This window comes from Aythya fuligula, chromosome 3 (assembly GCF_009819795.1).
Source record: "Aythya fuligula isolate bAytFul2 chromosome 3, bAytFul2.pri, whole genome shotgun sequence".
In the NCBI taxonomy this organism is placed as follows: domain Eukaryota; kingdom Metazoa; phylum Chordata; class Aves; order Anseriformes; family Anatidae; genus Aythya; species Aythya fuligula.
Window position 1 is genome coordinate 32,481,323 of NC_045561.1, and position 15,812 is coordinate 32,497,134.

The 15,812-nt window shown below is 46.9% G+C and overlaps 2 protein-coding genes across 2 annotated transcripts; one reads left to right on the plus strand and one right to left on the minus strand.

Annotated features, from left to right (window-relative positions):
* Positions 1–1,217: 1,217 nt before the first annotated feature.
* On the plus strand, positions 1,218–4,407 carry MAD2L1BP (MAD2L1 binding protein). The gene is made up of 2 exons (XM_032184777.1): positions 1,218–1,502; positions 1,977–4,407. Exons 1-2 carry the CDS (start codon positions 1,218–1,220, stop codon positions 2,505–2,507), a joined length of 816 nt encoding a protein of 271 aa, XP_032040668.1. The 3' UTR covers positions 2,508–4,407.
* A 92-nt stretch (positions 4,408–4,499) lies between these two features.
* LOC116487912 (epoxide hydrolase 1-like) lies at positions 4,500–14,119 on the minus strand. The gene is made up of 10 exons (XM_032185145.1): positions 14,091–14,119; positions 12,695–12,718; positions 11,630–11,843; positions 10,761–10,941; positions 9,754–9,984; positions 9,303–9,432; positions 8,731–8,945; positions 5,996–6,104; positions 5,681–5,806; positions 4,500–4,701 (listed from the first exon to the last, which is right to left on the minus strand). Exons 1-10 carry the CDS (start codon positions 14,117–14,119, stop codon positions 4,500–4,502), a joined length of 1,461 nt encoding a protein of 486 aa, XP_032041036.1.
* Between the last annotated feature and the right edge of the window lie 1,693 nt (positions 14,120–15,812).

Here is a 15,812-nt window from a genome sequence, read left to right on the forward strand (position 1 = left end):
CCGCCGCCGCTCCCCCCGCAGCCGCCGCCGCTGCCCCCGCTGCTGGTGCCGGGGGCGCCCCCCCCGCGCCCTCGCAGCGCGGCGCCCGCCGGGCGGCAGCAGCCCCCGAACAGCTCCGACACCCGCGAGTCCATGGCGGCCCCGGGCTCGCCGCCCGGGCTCCCCGTTGCCCCCCTCCCTCCCTCCTTCTTTCCTTCCCTTCCCTTCCCCTCCCCTCCCCTCCCCGCCCGCTGCGCGGCGTCACGGGAAAGCGAGGCCGTGCCCACCGCCCGCCGCCCGCCTACAGCTCCCGGCACGCCCCGCGCCGCGCCCCGCGGGTTGCTCTATGGAGCCCGCCTCGCGGGGGATGATGGGAGTTGGAGTCCCGCGGGGCGCTGCCGTTTCCCCCCCCCCCCCCCCTCCGCCCTGCGCGGCCTCTCCGTGCCTCCCGGGGGTATCCGCGGAGGTCCGGGGGTTTTGGCAGCTCGCCGGCAGGGCCCGGAGCGCCGCCCGTTCGCCACCGGCTGCCGGCAGGGGCGGGGAGGCAGCGCGTTTGCGAAGATGCTCGCCATCAGCTGCGCAGAAACGGCAGCGGCTCGAGCTGCTCGGAGAGACACCGCGACCTGCTGCTAAAAGGGGGTCGGCAGCCAGACCGGCGGGCTTTTTGGGGACAGCCCTGCCATGCCCGCCCCCGTCCCGCTGTCACTGAGCTCGCTGCTTCGGGCTCGCTCGTCCCACCGCCCGCCCTCCGCCGTGGCTCGGCGGCTGCGCCCAATGGGGCCGCGGCCACGTTGTTGCCAAACACGGGGCCGCTCCTCCCGCCGCCGCCGGGCCCCGCTCCCCGCCTCCGCCGCGGGGAGGCGCTGCCACGGAGGCAGCGGGGAGGGCACCGGGCCGGCATTGAGGGCAGGGACAGCCGCAGCTCCGTGACAACCACGGGAGATAAGGGGAGAAAAACCCCGCTGGCTGCAGGAAGGCTCCCACTGCGCCGCGGCCAGGGACAACACATGCTTAGGGAGGCCTTAGGGCTGGTGCAAGCAGCACCACGCCGCCTCAGCGCAGCGGGTGGCGAGAAAACGGAGCCACCGAGCGGCCACAGACGGAGCCCCCTCCTCCTCCTCCTCCTCTCCCTCCCCACCGCCCTCCGGAAGCCGCGGGGCCGGGCATGGCGCCGCTCCCATGGTGCCCCGCGGCGGCGGCCATTCAAACCCCAGCCGGGAGCCGCCGCCGCCGACAAAATGGCGGCGCCGGGGGGCGCTGAAGCAGAGGGCGTGGGGGCGAGCCCCGCGGCCCCGCTGCTCCCCGCCGAGCCGCCCGCAGCCCCGGGGCTCACCAGGGGGCCTCATCGCGGCGGGATGGCGGTGCCGCTCAGCCCCACGGTGTCCGTGGTGTTCCCGGGCGCCGTGAGCCGGGAGAGCTGCTGCCGCTTCGCCTGCGAGCTCCTGAAGCACGTCCTGTACCAGCGGCACCAGCTGCCGCTGCCCTACGAGCAGCTCGCGTACTTCTGCCGGCGGCCCTCGCAGGTGGGTGCAGGGTTTTGCTTTTTTTATTTTATTTTATTTTTTCCTGAGAAACTTCGCCAACGTTATGGGAAGTAGCTGGCGGGGCTCAGCGAGTTGTTATTTTTACCCCCTTTTGCCTCAGTTTGCACTCAAAACACGTCGCTCTTCTTGCACAAATAAGACTAGCAAAAGCCTTTTGAAGTGGCTTCAGGGTGGAAGTTGGCCTTTGAAAGATGGGTTTTCTTATCTTTAAGATTCATTGGTAGCTTGATGCAGACTCAAATTGAGCAGCAGTAATGTGGCATTTCCTGTTATTCCTAGGTCTCCTGACTTCACATGAGAATACTTTATTGCCTTTAAAAGAAGCATAAAACCCTACGAATCTTCCTCAAGTTTCAGGGAGGGCATGTGCCATGCTTTCTGAAGAACGCATTGGGGCCCTCTCTGCTTCTTCATAAATGTGCTAATCTGTTTTTTGTTTCGGTTTCCATCCAGGTTGGGGACATGATTAAAAAGCCACCCTCTGTGGACCTGGCAAGCAAGAAATGCCAGCAGGTGCTGACGGATCTGGAGGGAATGCTCCAGCACTTGGAAGTGATGTTCAGTTTGACTCTGGTTCCCCGGGTCCTTATCCTGCTCGGAGGCAGTGCCGTGAGTCCCAAAGAGCTTTACGAGCTCAACCTGGAGGGAGTGTGTGTGGGCAGCACTGAGGAGAGCCTGAAGACCACATCCTGCGTGCGTAAGCTCTTTCACTCGCTCTTCATAGCGGATGTCTTCAGTGAACTTAAGGCTCTGCCTGCCATGGGCACTGTTGTTATGCTCCAAGGACACCGCGACTGTGGTGTTGAATGGTTCCGGCCCAAGCTCAACTATAAAGTGCCAACCCGGGGAAGGAAACTAACTGTTAATTTGTCCTGTGATGGAGACATCAGTATAAGTGCCTCAGCTCCTTCGAGTACGACTTCTGCTTGGGAGGACTACGTATGGTTTCAAGCACCAGTGACGCTCAAGGGCTTTCATGAATGACCTGTGCTCTGTAGAATTTAAATGGAGTATTGAATAACCTTTGGTGCTGCTTTATGTGGTAATTTTATCAAATGCAACAGCACATTTTTATCTATCTGGATCTCTTCCCCAGGGTACCTACTGCCTTCCTGTAGCTGGACTGCGTTCTTCCGTGTTCGTATCCTGAATTGTCTTTGAAAGCAAATATCCTCTAAGGCACAATTGCATACAGATACCATGATTCATTAGGGACCTGACCCGAGGCATAGGAAATGAATTAGTGTCTTGGGAATAAAACTTCTTAGCCACAGATTTGCTGAACTGACAAATACTGGATACAGTTTTCTGAGTTTTATTGCAGCCATATCTCTGGTAGTAATGACTATGTTAGCTGATTATCTGGGATTCTAGATAATGTATGCAATTATTAATATAGTTGGCCATTACAATGAAGGCTGTAACTATTTTTATCTACCCCACTGCTGTGAAAGGTGACATTTCCTGCAGTCTGATCAGGCTCGAGTACTGAAGTGTTTGCCCATCTATTTCACAAAATCAGACTTCCCCGTGACTCAGTTCCAGTTTAACAATTTAAGGAGTGGCACTTTTCAGCAGTTGGGAGACTTCATGCCTAGCACAGTGCCTTCTACAGGCAGTGGAAAGAGGTTAAGCAGTCCTATGGAGGCAGGGGAGCACGTTTTCTTCCTGTGTTCTACTAACCTTTAGTCCATCAGAGCTGACAATCAGTTTGATATACAGTTAAGATTAGGAGTAAGCAATTTATTCTCTAGCCTTCTTCAGAGAAAGTTAGGACTCCTGCCCCAATGTGCTAGTTTATTCTCACTTTAAAAAAAAAAAAAAAAGGGCAGAATTCTTGCTTGCTTTTGCCTTTCAGATATTTCAGAGTCTTAGACTCTAGAAGTTTCTGAAATGCGAAGAGGAGGCAAGGGGCATGTCATCAAGTTCAGCACTTTCTTTAAGTCAGAATGTCTTACCAGGAAGCAGAACTTGAATCCTTTCTTCTGGACTAATGTCTAGTACAGAATGAGGGAGGGAGGGAGAGAAACCTGTAAAGCACAATGTGCCAGAACTAGATATCTGCTGGAGTTGTCTTGAATCAGCTGTGCATGTATTTGTAATGTAATGAGCTTAACAGCTCCATCCCATTTGAAGAGAAGCTCTAGTGTACTGGCAGTGAGGTTGCTTGCAGTTATCTGCTAGCAAAAGCTGCTTGATGGGGTGCTAAGAGTCCTTTGAAAGGAGATCAGAGAGTGAAGTAACCTTCCATACCTGTTACCTATTTTAAGCTTGTCTGACATTTTGGTGTGGAATAAGATTGTAGAACTGGAAGGAAATTAGTTAAGTTCATATTTTTGAGCTTGGAGAACACTAGGAGTACAGTCTCTGCCTTACTAGCCTCTGACAACTGTCATATAATGTGTAGTAACTGTTAAAGCTAGCTCCAGGGGAAAACTGCTAAAATAAAGCAAGCTGCCTTATGTGCAGCTGCCCACTTGGGAATGTAATCACAGGTCTCTCGGATGAAATGTAACTTGAACTATTCAGTAGGAGTGTTTGATGTGCTCAGGAGATCAAAGCCCTTCTGCACTTCCACCAAAGCTACTTGTAACACGTCTTTAAGAATGCTGGCACTCAAGAATTTAAGGAAGCTTTTGAAAAGACGCCTTAGTTCTGAGGATCAAGGGGCATGTTCCCTTCTGCTTTATCCCCCAAATGAGTGCAATGTTACTGCATTAAACTGTTTACATACTCTGTTATACTTGAACTATGAATGCAGCAATGATATGGTGCTGGAAATAAAAGATGACAAGATGCTTTTTTACATAGGAAGAGCTTTAGAACTTGATTAACTGGTAGTTACAATCATTATCAAAATAAAATGTTGGCTTCTGTATTGTGATTACATTGAGTTTATTTAATCCCTCAAAGTAAGGCTTCTGTGGGTAGCAGAGCAGCTTGCTTCTTTTCTATGCATGTATCTAAACAGCAGGTTCACAGCTGCTCCACCCTTCTCACAAAGTGGATGATGTCTTGTGCCAGAAGCTTTGGTTCCTCAAAAGCTGCGAAATGCCCTCCGCGGGGCATGTAAGAGTAACTGACAATGTTCTTGAAGATCGTCTTCGCCCAGCAACGTGGTACATGTCTTATCTCCTCAGGAAAAGCTGCGATCCCTGCAGGAACGTACACTCCAAACCTAGAAAGACATTAGTTAACTGCATTTTTAAAAGAGTTCTTAGGGAAAATCTGACTTTCAGAGTCTGAAGTAAAACCTTCTGACTCCGGTAGCTGTCATGGCGAGTCGGAGAAATTTTACCACTTTGTAGTCTACACTCTGCTGATGAGCTTCATTTGTATTTGAGTCTCTTTGAGTTCAAAAATATTATATCCAAAGATGCATAAAATGAAGTCCACTAACAGTATTAAATCTTGAAAAATGTTTCAGGTTTTTGAGATTGCTGTATAGCTTGGTGATATATCACATCTCTGCGTGAAACTCAGAAATGGGCTAACTCATATTTACTTCAGGATTTATGGTACCAGAATAATAAATTACTCTCTTGAGAGGGAAAGTAAACTGGTTGTCAGTCTACAGAGAATATGACTCCCCTATTTTGTTTCTAATATCAATCACTTGGAGAGGAATTCTGCTCAGGGGTGTGTTTCCTGGTCAGCCTCTCTTGTAGTCATCTTAAAGCCAGCAGCTGTTAGAAGGTGTTGAGTTTCAAGTACTGCTCTCCTGGAAGCTTGTTTACTTAGAAAAATCCCTTCCTGAACTGCTTCTACAACTTTCTGCTTAACAGCTGTAGTTCATAGCTTATCCAGCAGTAAGCTATATCCTTCCTAATTCAGTTTAAACGTTAGAAATGCTCATGATTTTCTGTTTTGTTTTTACCAAACCAACCTGTGGATTATGTTTGTTTGTCTGGTAAATCTATAGACCTGTATTTGGAAGACAAGACAGAATTACTTATTTTCTTGACCACAGGCCAGCCTGTGTAGGTTTTTAGGTTCAAAGGAAAAGTGACCTTTAACTTTCATTTATCAAAGAAAATAAGAACTCAAATTGTTTTCTTGCCTAGGTTAGATTTGCTGTTGTGAGAGATCTAAATGTTTATACAGGCAAATCTGATTGTCTTGTCTGCAAATCTGTTTTGCACCTGCCAGTTCATTACCTGGAATTATCAGATAGAGCAGGATCCCGGGATAAATTCTCCTTGTAGTATCGCATGGAGGATGCAATAGACGATGTCACCCAGTAAATCATCACATTGGTCAAAAGCTCATCTAGCGAGTACTTCCTATGGAGAGAGAAAGAAGAAGCAATTTATCTGGACCAGTAGCTTGCAGGCAGCCTACAAGTTAACTACTTGTCACGTAGTCTTTCATCCTTAAAATTCATCCAGTCTTTTACTTATCTCCTCATTAGCTGTCATCACACTTTCTTTGATGAGAAAACTCATTAAAAGGAAGAGCACTTGTTTCCTTACCTTTCCAAGCCTCCATCATCTCTATGCAGAAATGATTTATCTGTCCAGGTAGAGAATTTCTCCAAAATATATGCAGCAAGCCCCACCGGGGAGTCATTCAGTCCACAACCTAATTCAGGAGAAGAGCAGAGCTTTGGCATTTGCATGGCATTGTAACACTGCAGCTGAAGTTAAACTGGGCTTTCACAAGTTCCTCAGAGTTTTACATGAGAATTTGGCAGAGAGATTGTTTTTAACTAGCCCTGGCAGTACTTTATTCTTGATGAATTTACCCCTATGGAGTTGAGCTGTAAGTGACAGTGCTGCATACACACGTGGCTTCTATGCAAGAGAAGCAAGGAGCAAAACCAGACCCGTCAGCTTCCTGTTGACACGCGGCAGGAGCACACTGGGATGGAAAGGGATTACACTCTACAAAGAACTTTTAAATAAACTGTTTGGGAATGCTGTCCTGCTTTGGATGGGTAATCAGGACACGGAGCACAGTTCATCACCTTTTATGTCATTTAAAGAGTGGAGTGCTGTGTATCTACAACCTGTTCCTGCCCTTGGGGAGCATTATGTTAGAAATGTTATAAAGATAGCACATACATAGTACATTATCTCCATGTTTTACTTGTAAAACAAGGATAATATTTACTTCAGTAGCAATATGGGCTTGCCTTCAGAAAATTCCTTGACAGTACTCTAGGCTGTAATTTTAGAGTGTACTAAGCACTGGGTACTTTCAGGTGTATTTTAGTGTGACTTCAGCACTGAATGACTTTTTAGAAGATGATGCACACCAGTGTCTCAGTTTAATAGTGGGCCTAGCTAAGGAAATTTGTACATTGGCACAACAATTTCCTGCACGTCAGGCCTTGAGTAATGTGCTACAGATTGAAATCATATAAATGCTTTGGCCAGCAACAGTAGGGCAGGATTAAATGTGTCATCCAGCATACGACCCATCTGGAGATGAGCAGTTTCTGGGCTGAAAGCTGCCTCTGAACCACTTTATTGAGTGTCTGTGGATTAGACACTCAAATAGCAGTCTTGTTTGCAGCTTGTTATTCAACATGCCACAACTGGTGCTGTGTGAAAATACTGTGACTTTGCTTTAAACTTGCCTGATGAGAACTGAATTGATAATGTAGATATTTCTTAAGACTGAGTAGGGAATATATATATATATATATATATTCATATTTATTTTCTACATTTCACAACTCTAGTGTGCTAAGAACTCCCTGCTGTTTTTTCTTCCATGCTACAGAGTTCTATAATGTGTACAGTGTTTTTATGTAAGCTGCTTGATCACTTCAGTTTTCCTTTTTTGCCCCCTTTTTGTATTCTGATTCTAAGGCATGCTTATGAAACAGGCTGAACAGGAATGCAATGGGTCCTGAATATAATGGATTTGGTATTTTGTCTTGGTCTTTTTTTGTTGTTTTGCTTGTTTGACAGTCTGTAAAATGCTCTTGAACTTTGGCTGAGCTGGCTGACATTTGAAAGAACTATCCATGACTCATGGATTTTCTTATATGGCAACAGCTAAAGAAGAGCCCGTTGTGATTTTCTTCCCCTAATTGCTTTGCACTTTGGTGACATCAAATTTTATTGGCCAGTTTAATCAACTAGTCAATTAAATGTTTTCGCAACTCTCTGCAGTTATCTTTAGATTAAACTAAGCCCTGGATAGCAGTCAATTTTTCACTTAACAATTAACTTTCCTCTGTAGAGAAATTAGGATCGTGCTGAATTGTACAGGTGCCAGCACAGATTTTTGTGATACTCTCCTCACCCCTGGAACTTGCTTACTTGTTCCTGTGCTCAGATTCTCATGTTAACCAGTTATTAGTCATGAACTTAGTCCTATTCTAAAGGCACTTTTATTTTTTTGGGAAACATCGGGGAGGAACCTCAACAAAACCTAGTTTTTGAAATTTGAAATATGTTATACTACTGGATTTACTGCTCTTTGGTTCTGCCAGAGCTCTCTGAGCCCTGATTTTCCTGTGACTATCACCTGTATATCAATTTTCTTCTTTAAAATAGTTCTGCCAGCTTGCTGATCACAAAGACTAGACATACTGATCTGTATTTTTCCAGGGCTGCTGTCCCACCACTTCTCTTCTTGTCTATTAAAAAACAAAACAAAACACACAACAACAAAAGCAAACAAACAAACAAAAAAAAACCACCCTGCTATCTTGCTTGCCTCCTTTTATTTCTTTGGTATTGTGATGAGTTCAAGCAACAGACTATGTATTAACATTTCACTTTCATTTACTTCTGAATGTCTCAATGAATAGCAGGCTGAGATAGTATTCATTCTGTGATCTCTGCTAGTAAGACCAGTCTGAGGCAGTTCTGCTGTTATTCCTAGTGAGAGAAACACTCAGAAGAATACATCATAATCTTTATTAGCGTGGACTAACACAAATAATTCATTTAACCTTTCTGAGATGGCCATATGTTTCTTCTGACTCTTTATCTACTGGCCACACTGACTCTGTCAGCCTTTAGGGCTAAGTCTACCTTCCTGCAAATTTCACATTACACTTGCTTATTTTCATGTTTTCACCCATTTCTAGAAGCTTCAGTTTCAAGACCCTATGCTTCACTTCAAGGGGCTTTTTGCAAAGGTGTTCTTTCCTCAAGAGGAGTGGTACTCCATTTTAAACAGTTTCAAAAGTAATATTTGCACAAGCAGTTTGTATACTATATATAGCAATATAAAGAAGGTTCATTACCTGCAGTGTCTGGTTTGGTGGCTTGGATATGTAAGTAGCCAGATTCTCGCAGAATATCATATACATTCTTCTGCATGAAGGGGTACATCCGTCGAACATCTTCCCTAGTGAAGCCCACAAGCCATGGTACGTAAGCCCCAAGCATCACTTGAATCAACTTTTTAAAACCTCGTATGGTGATGAAGACAAGATTCACATGAACCCCCTTCACAGATCTAAAATCAAATCAATGAATAGAAAGTTAAATCAAGAAATTTTCTGTATCCAAATTTTCTAGAAAGTAAGTCTGACTGGTGCTATGACAGAAGCATATCACTGAGCCAGATATATAAAGCCCTGAAAGAACCTGAAAGGTTCATCATAGTTAAGATTGTAGGAGTTAGAAACGATACAGCTGGTGCTATCTCCGTTCAGCTGTGCCACTGGTATGATGCCAGTTTTTAGGTGTTAAATGCTGAGCTACAATGCCATCTTCCATGGAAGGTATTATGTTTCTTTTCTGATCAGGCTCCCTCAACTTTGCATTTTAGGTGGGAAAGTGCTATGCTGAAAGGATTTCCTTTGCTACTCACTCTGGCAGCATCTGGGCCATGTTTGTAGTAATACTAGATCCCCAGTCTCCTCCCTGAACATAGTATTCCTTGAAGCCCAGTCTCTTCATCAGCTTGTGAAATATCCGAGCAGTTGCGCGGGTGTCAAAGCCTGTATGTAAAGAGAAACACCACACAGGAGACCTGTTTGTCCTAGTGTGATGATGTAAATTCAACGCAAAGAGGAGAAAGTGGAAAGCAGAGATGGCTTCCAGCTACTGTTGGCTTCCAGCTACTGTTGCCTTCCAGATCTCCACAACCAGCCCCAGGGCATCAGTCACGTTAGCATATGTGCAGAGCCAAGTTTACTGAACCTCAGACCCAGAGCCTGCCTTCCTGCATTCACAGACTGCAGTGCACAAGGGGCTGGGGGATAGCTGAAGCGTTACACCAAAAACCTTGTGATTTCTGATGGAGCTTCTTCATCACTTACCTTTCTGGTGCGGAGCCTCTGAGAAGCCATAGCCTGGGATGGATGGGCAGATGACCTCAAACACCACGTCACCATCACCCAGCCCATACCTGGCTGGCTCCGTGAGCAGAGGGATGATCTTGTAGAACTCGTAGAAGGAGCCAGGCCAGCCGTGGACCATCAGGATAGGTTGAACAGCTCGTCCATGAGGGACATAGGGGGGCTTCACATGGATAAAATGGATATCAATCCCTGCCAGACATCAAAGAGATAAATTAAGCTCTGGCTCCATCTCAACTTCTGTTCTGGACTCTGAAGAAGGAGGCTGGCAAAGTAGTAATCAGGTTTCATAGTAGAAGTTATACAATCAACCAATGGCAAGAAGATGCCCAGCTGAAAGGGGGATGCCTGGCATCATAATTATGTCTCATCTTTTGTGTACTGGACGAGGTATTGATCCCAGCCCCAGAATTTGGGGTTTCAGCAGACTGAGCATCCCTTTCCTGAGAAGGTGGTTTCACACTCATGGGGAGGGCTACACTTGAATGCACAGCATAATGCAGGTGAGGCATTGGGCATTACCATGTAAAAACATGACATAACGACATGAAAAAATATTCTAGCCTTAGAGCCTGGATAAATTTTGCAGTCTTTGAAGGTTTTGCCAGTGCATCACTAGAAGAAAACCAGAAAACCCCATTGTTAGTTAACACAGGTTCTGAGCCAAAGGAAGCTCATCTTGAAGCATACCTAAACTTATTGCCAACATATGATGGTCTCAATCTATACAAGATTACTAATAGAGTAGGCCACCCTAGTGATATTTCCCTTATATCACTAAGCTGTGAAGCATACTGTTGCCTTAAGCATTCTAACATCATACATTAGCCATCAGGGCTGGGCTTCCAGCAGCTCCTCGTGTACCACTGGCAAGAGCAAAGTGAGGGCAGCTAGTATCTGCCAGAGAAGCACCCTGTGTTGGACCAGGGAGCCATGTGGACCTGCTTGAGACACAGTGACCCCCTCACCTTCGATGGTGGTGTGGAAATGAGGGTATTTGTTCAGGATTTCCACTTGCTTGCGCCAGTCAAACTGATTCCTCCAGTAGGCCACCACCTTCTGCAGGTAGTCGGAGTTGAAGCCGTAGTGGAAAGCTGCCCCTTCCAGCGGGGGTGTGTAGCGAGCCTGGTCGAGGCGGCGGTGCAGGTCCTGCAGGAGAAGCGAGGCTGCCCAGCTGCCCCCCATACTGCGTGCACCAGGGCAGCCACGAGCAGGAGCCATCTCTCCAGGTCCTACCAGCTTTTAGACCACCACAAGCCCAGCTGAAGCAGTGGCATGCTCTAAATGTTCTCATCAATCGCTTATTTGGGGAATGACATCTTTCTACAGATTAGCTGTTCCCCCAAGAGGATCCCACTCCTGCCTTGCTGCTAACTGCTTTTAGGAATTTTGGTTCTAGCAGCTTCCAGGCCTTGCTGGCTGGAAAAAGAATTTAAAAAATATTGGGCCCGGCTGTGTGTTGCTAATTGATTGGATAATTAGGGACAGGTGCTACAGCTCATCAAGGCTCTGTCCCTTCACCCTTTCTAGGTATCTCTCTGTGAGAGTTCCTCAGCCCTGCTGTGCTGTAGCCACTGCTGGCCCTACACCCCGCTTCCCACAGCCCACTGGCAAACTGAGCTGCTCAAGGTTGCAGAGGGTCTGTGATGTCTGAAAGTCTTTAGGGGACATTGCAATGAATCTGAACCCAGATCTGACTCAAAAAGGATGATGAGACAGCTTCATCTAAGGGTATTAAGTAACTGCACTGGTGTGTCTTTAAGCAGCAAGGTGGTGACAGGGAGGGAGGCTCCATCTCACAGCTTCCTTCCCCTCCCTACACCCCAGCCACTGGTACCTCAATTTCTTTGTCAGAGGTTTCAATCCTGAAGGGGCGGATTTGTTCATCTTCCTTCTCTCTTAGGGCTCTTTCACCTGAGCCCCACCATCCATCACCCACTTCAAGTCTCTTGACCTTGCGTCTGGACATTAGCCAGCACACCACCATTCCTCCGACCCCCAGAGCGGCTGCAGGGACCAGGACTGCATTCTTCTGTGAATATTGAAAAGACCTAGGGAGGCATAACATTTGCATTCAATAACAAAAGCGTCAAGGGTAGTGGGACTGCGCTGAGGCTTGTTTTCACAGTGGTTGGGCCCAGTAATTAGCAGATGTCCAAACACCCCATGGAGTCAGCAGGGGCTGAGCATTTCTGTTATTTCTGAAGACCACATGCAAGATTTGGGGCAGCCCCCCAGAGGGCAATGAGTCCCACAAATACCAGCTCAGCAATCTGGAACCAGTATAGAGATATTAAACTCTAACAACAAGAGTCTGAAGACAAGAAGCCTCAAGGTTACATCTACCAGTGCTCATTAGGGATCTCAAGCTCTTGCTGATCATGACTTGCTCGTCACAAGGCTCCTGAGCAGAGACAAGGGTCTTCAGCTGCTAGAGGGAGCTCGATGTGCTGGACATACGCTTCTTGGCAGTGTTTTACACATAGCTCCCCTACAAATTCAAGCATCTCTTAGGGCAATACTGGCCCTCTAACATAGCCTTCCACATATAGGGGTCTAGGTTTTCTGTTTGGTGCCCCCATTTCTGTTCCACACAGATGAGTTTAGGACTTTCTTGAAATATGGGAGCTAACTTGCTGATTTTAACAGACGTGTAGCACGTTCTGAAGCTCTTTAAATGCATGAGCAATCAGTCCCAAATGCAGTGTACCTTCCTGTCCCTCTGACATGTGGCTCAAGCTCTCCAGCTTTCCCTGGGGATTAGGAGTTGTGCCTGTTGCAGGGGGCTGCAGGAGGACTACAAATGAAAATTTGTTGTTGTCATATGGAGGTGGGAAAGGACTATGCTGTATCCCAGCTAGGGAGTTAAATGAAAAGTGGAGGGCTTGGCTGTTTCACTCACCTGATGCGGGATAAGATGCTCTCCCTAAAGAAAAGAGAAAAAGAAAAAAAAAAAGATCTTTACAGACTGATCGTGTTTTCTGAATGGTACCAATCCCTGGGGACAGTGCAAAGAACCTCAACTGCCTTGGGATCATGAGCTGTTTAGCCACATGGATACATCCACGGCTTTTCTTGTACATTTGGATGAGAAAGAGAGGGAGTGCAGAGGCAATGTTTCTTGGCTGTGTGTTAGCTAGATATCTTGTTTAAATAATGTTACCTCCTTCAGCACAATTTAGATAAAAGGCCCTAAACAGACGGGTAGCTGTCCTTGCAGACTTTCATCCTACGAGTGGCTGTGATACTTCAGCCAGGAAAATCAGTTATTTTGACCACTGCATGGAGATAAGCACACAACCCTGCAGGGAACTTTTAAGATCAAGGTTCACCCTGCTCCCAGCCATGCTGTGCTCATTGTGCCACAGGGCTGGCACGAGGAGAGGCTTGTAGGACCTTTACCTGCTCAGATTTCGGTGAGTTGCTATAACTTTCCTACTTCTAACAACTCCTAGCTGGATACTGAGCTTTTAGGTCTCATCTGCTGTCAAGAAAAATGAAAATTCCTCCTTGGTTCTGTTTTAGCCTGATGGATTGTCTTGTAAGAATAGTTACTTCTGGGAAAAAAAAAAAAAACTAGAAGTAACAAGAAAAAGTTTTGTTACTCTGCCCTAGGGAAGGTGGCTAAAGTAGGGAGCATAATTAATTGATTGCACAATTGATTGGAATCATAATTAAGTTATCTCAAAACAAATAAAAGGACACAAAACTCCATGAAAACACACACCCATTTGCTGTTTCTTTCTGCCTGCTATCGTTTCCCACCACTACCTGTGGCACATAACCTGGTGCCCGTACTGGTGTACTGGGTCTGGCTGGACCCTAGCAGTCCCCACAGCAATTTGGTAATGATCTCTGGTAGCTTGTGTGTGATTTGTAAGGAGGTACCTCCTTAAGCAGCTCCCTGCCAAGGCAAAACAAAGCTTCTGTAAGCAAACAGTGTCACCCTCCACCTCATGGAGGCTGAGCAGCTTATGCAACAGGTAATAAGATCCCCGTGCACTTATATCCCAGACTTTAGTGAGTCGGAGGCATGGAGCAAGTTACCGTGGCAGTAGCACCAGCTCACCACTGTTAATAAATCAAGCATGCCAGAGACACAGCTCTCTGAGCAACACAAAGCAAGCTTTGGTCTTGTACAACCTCCTCCTCAGTCATGTTCAGGAGGTATCAGCTGCATGCTCCCCACACCCTCCGATGGCTTGGCTCAGCCTGGGGGACCCCACAGGGCTTTCCCCCTCCCCAACCACAGCACAGCCCCGTTTGGGCCCTTCCTCCCCACGCTGAGGGCATCTCACCAGGCGTTGGGAAGGACCTCCTGCCACATGGTTGCTCCTCCTTGCCTTGCTGCAGCTCTGAGCGAAGCAACCCAGGTGTCTCCTCGGCTGGCTTTCTCTTGGCGCTGACGCTCTCTCAGTGACAAGGCAAGCTACATCATTCGTTGGTGCCACCTATTGCTTAAGTGTGCGCATGCAAATTAGGTTCAACAAAGTTCAACAGAGGCAAATACAAAGTCCTGCACGGGGAGGGGATAGACCTGTGCTCCTGCATAGGCTGGGTGCCAAAAAACACAGAAAGCAGCTCTGCAGAGCCTGATTTGAGGTCCTCAAGTGAATCAGGCAAGGAGGGGACCATCTGGCAAAGGCTAGCTGTGTACCTATACAGCAAATAACGTTAGCCAGCAGGCTGGGTGAAGTGATCCTTCCCTCTCTTTGGCCCTTATGAGACCATGTCTGGAAGCGCTGTGTTGAGGTCTGGAGTTGTTGGTAGAGGACAGAGCAGAGTGAGCCCAGTGCAGGGCCACCAGGCTGGCCAGGGGCTGGAGAGACAGAGACCTGTGCTTGTTCACCCTGGAGGAGAGAAGGCAAGTGTGTGTGTGTCCATCCTACTGCTGGCTACAGCTGTCTATTGGACAGCATAGAAAAAATAGAGCTAGACTCTTCCCAGGGTGTGTGGGGGGGAACAGACACAACAGTGAAGGGACAAAAGGCGATGGATGCTAATTGCAACAAAGGAAGTTCTGGTTAGATATTGGGATAAATTAGTTCCCCATTCAGGCACTGGAATGTGTCTCAGAAAGGATGCTGGAACATTGTCCCAGAGTAGATCTGGAATCTCCATCCTTGGAGGTATTCAGAATTTGTTAGGAGCAAGGCACTCAGCAACCTGACCTACCTGGGCCTGCTCTGTGCAGCTGGTGGGACCAGCTGACTTCCACAGGTCCCTTCCAACCTGTGCATTGTGTGGTTCAATCCCATGTGTGCCTGTGATTTGCAGCAGCCAAAACAAAACAAAACAAAACAAACAAAAAAAAAAGGAAAAGTTAAGTTTTCTCATATACCACAGAAACTAGTGCTTTGATTTAGCTCAGGGAACTAGATTTCATTTCCCCAATGATCAATAAATCTTACTGGATAAAGTTTATTTTATTTTATTTTATTTTTTCCCAAATTGTTGCACAGTGTCCTTGCTGTGTTTTGCTCCAGGGATAGCTACATTTTACTGACAGAGGGAATGATTTTTACCTCCATGCAATGCTCAGAGTAAAGTCCAATCACCAATGAGATCTGTGAGGATCATGTCTCGTATTGCTGTGCTGTCAAAAGAGCTATCAGGAGGAAAACCTTGTAAATCCTACATTTGGTTGAAATTCAGTTTATTCCTACACCACAGCTATTTCTGGTTATGGCTGTGATTATTTAGCTTTAAGGCCTTATTTCCAAAATGAAAAGCAGGTCTGGAGGTCTTTTGGAAGATGTCAACCCTGATTGCAGAGAGGGCTGTAGTCAGAAGACTGGAGAATTATGATCAACAAGAGGAAAAAACAATCACCTGGGTGAAAGGTAGTTGAGGACCCCCGTAGTGTGACGTGTTGGGGTACAACAGGCTGTGATGTTTCTAGGATTCAAAAGAGACCTTGAGAGAATTATGTTTCTTACCTATCACTAGGAAAAGGCACAAAGGAGGAAGATCTGACTGAAGTAACTGAGAGTGAAAATCTCTATTCCAGGAATGTTGGA

Bases quoted from the DNA above. Each gene is read 5' to 3' on its own strand.
- MAD2L1BP (XM_032184777.1), top strand. From the start codon at position 1,218: ATGGCGGCGCCGGGGGGCGCTGAAGCAGAGGGCGTGGGGGCGAGCCCC. The intron at 1,503-1,976 runs GTGGGTGCAGGG...GTTTCCATCCAG, and splicing joins TCTGCCGGCGGCCCTCGCAG to GTTGGGGACATGATTAAAAA.
- LOC116487912 (XM_032185145.1), bottom strand. From the start codon at position 14,119: ATGTGGCAGGAGGTCCTTCCCAACGCCTG. The intron at 9,985-10,760 runs GTGAGGGGGTCA...GATGTCTGGCAG, and splicing joins TTTCCACACCACCATCGAAG to GGATTGATATCCATTTTATC. The intron at 4,702-5,680 runs GTAATGAACTGG...ATGTCTTTCTAG, and splicing joins GCTCTATCTGATAATTCCAG to GTTTGGAGTGTACGTTCCTG.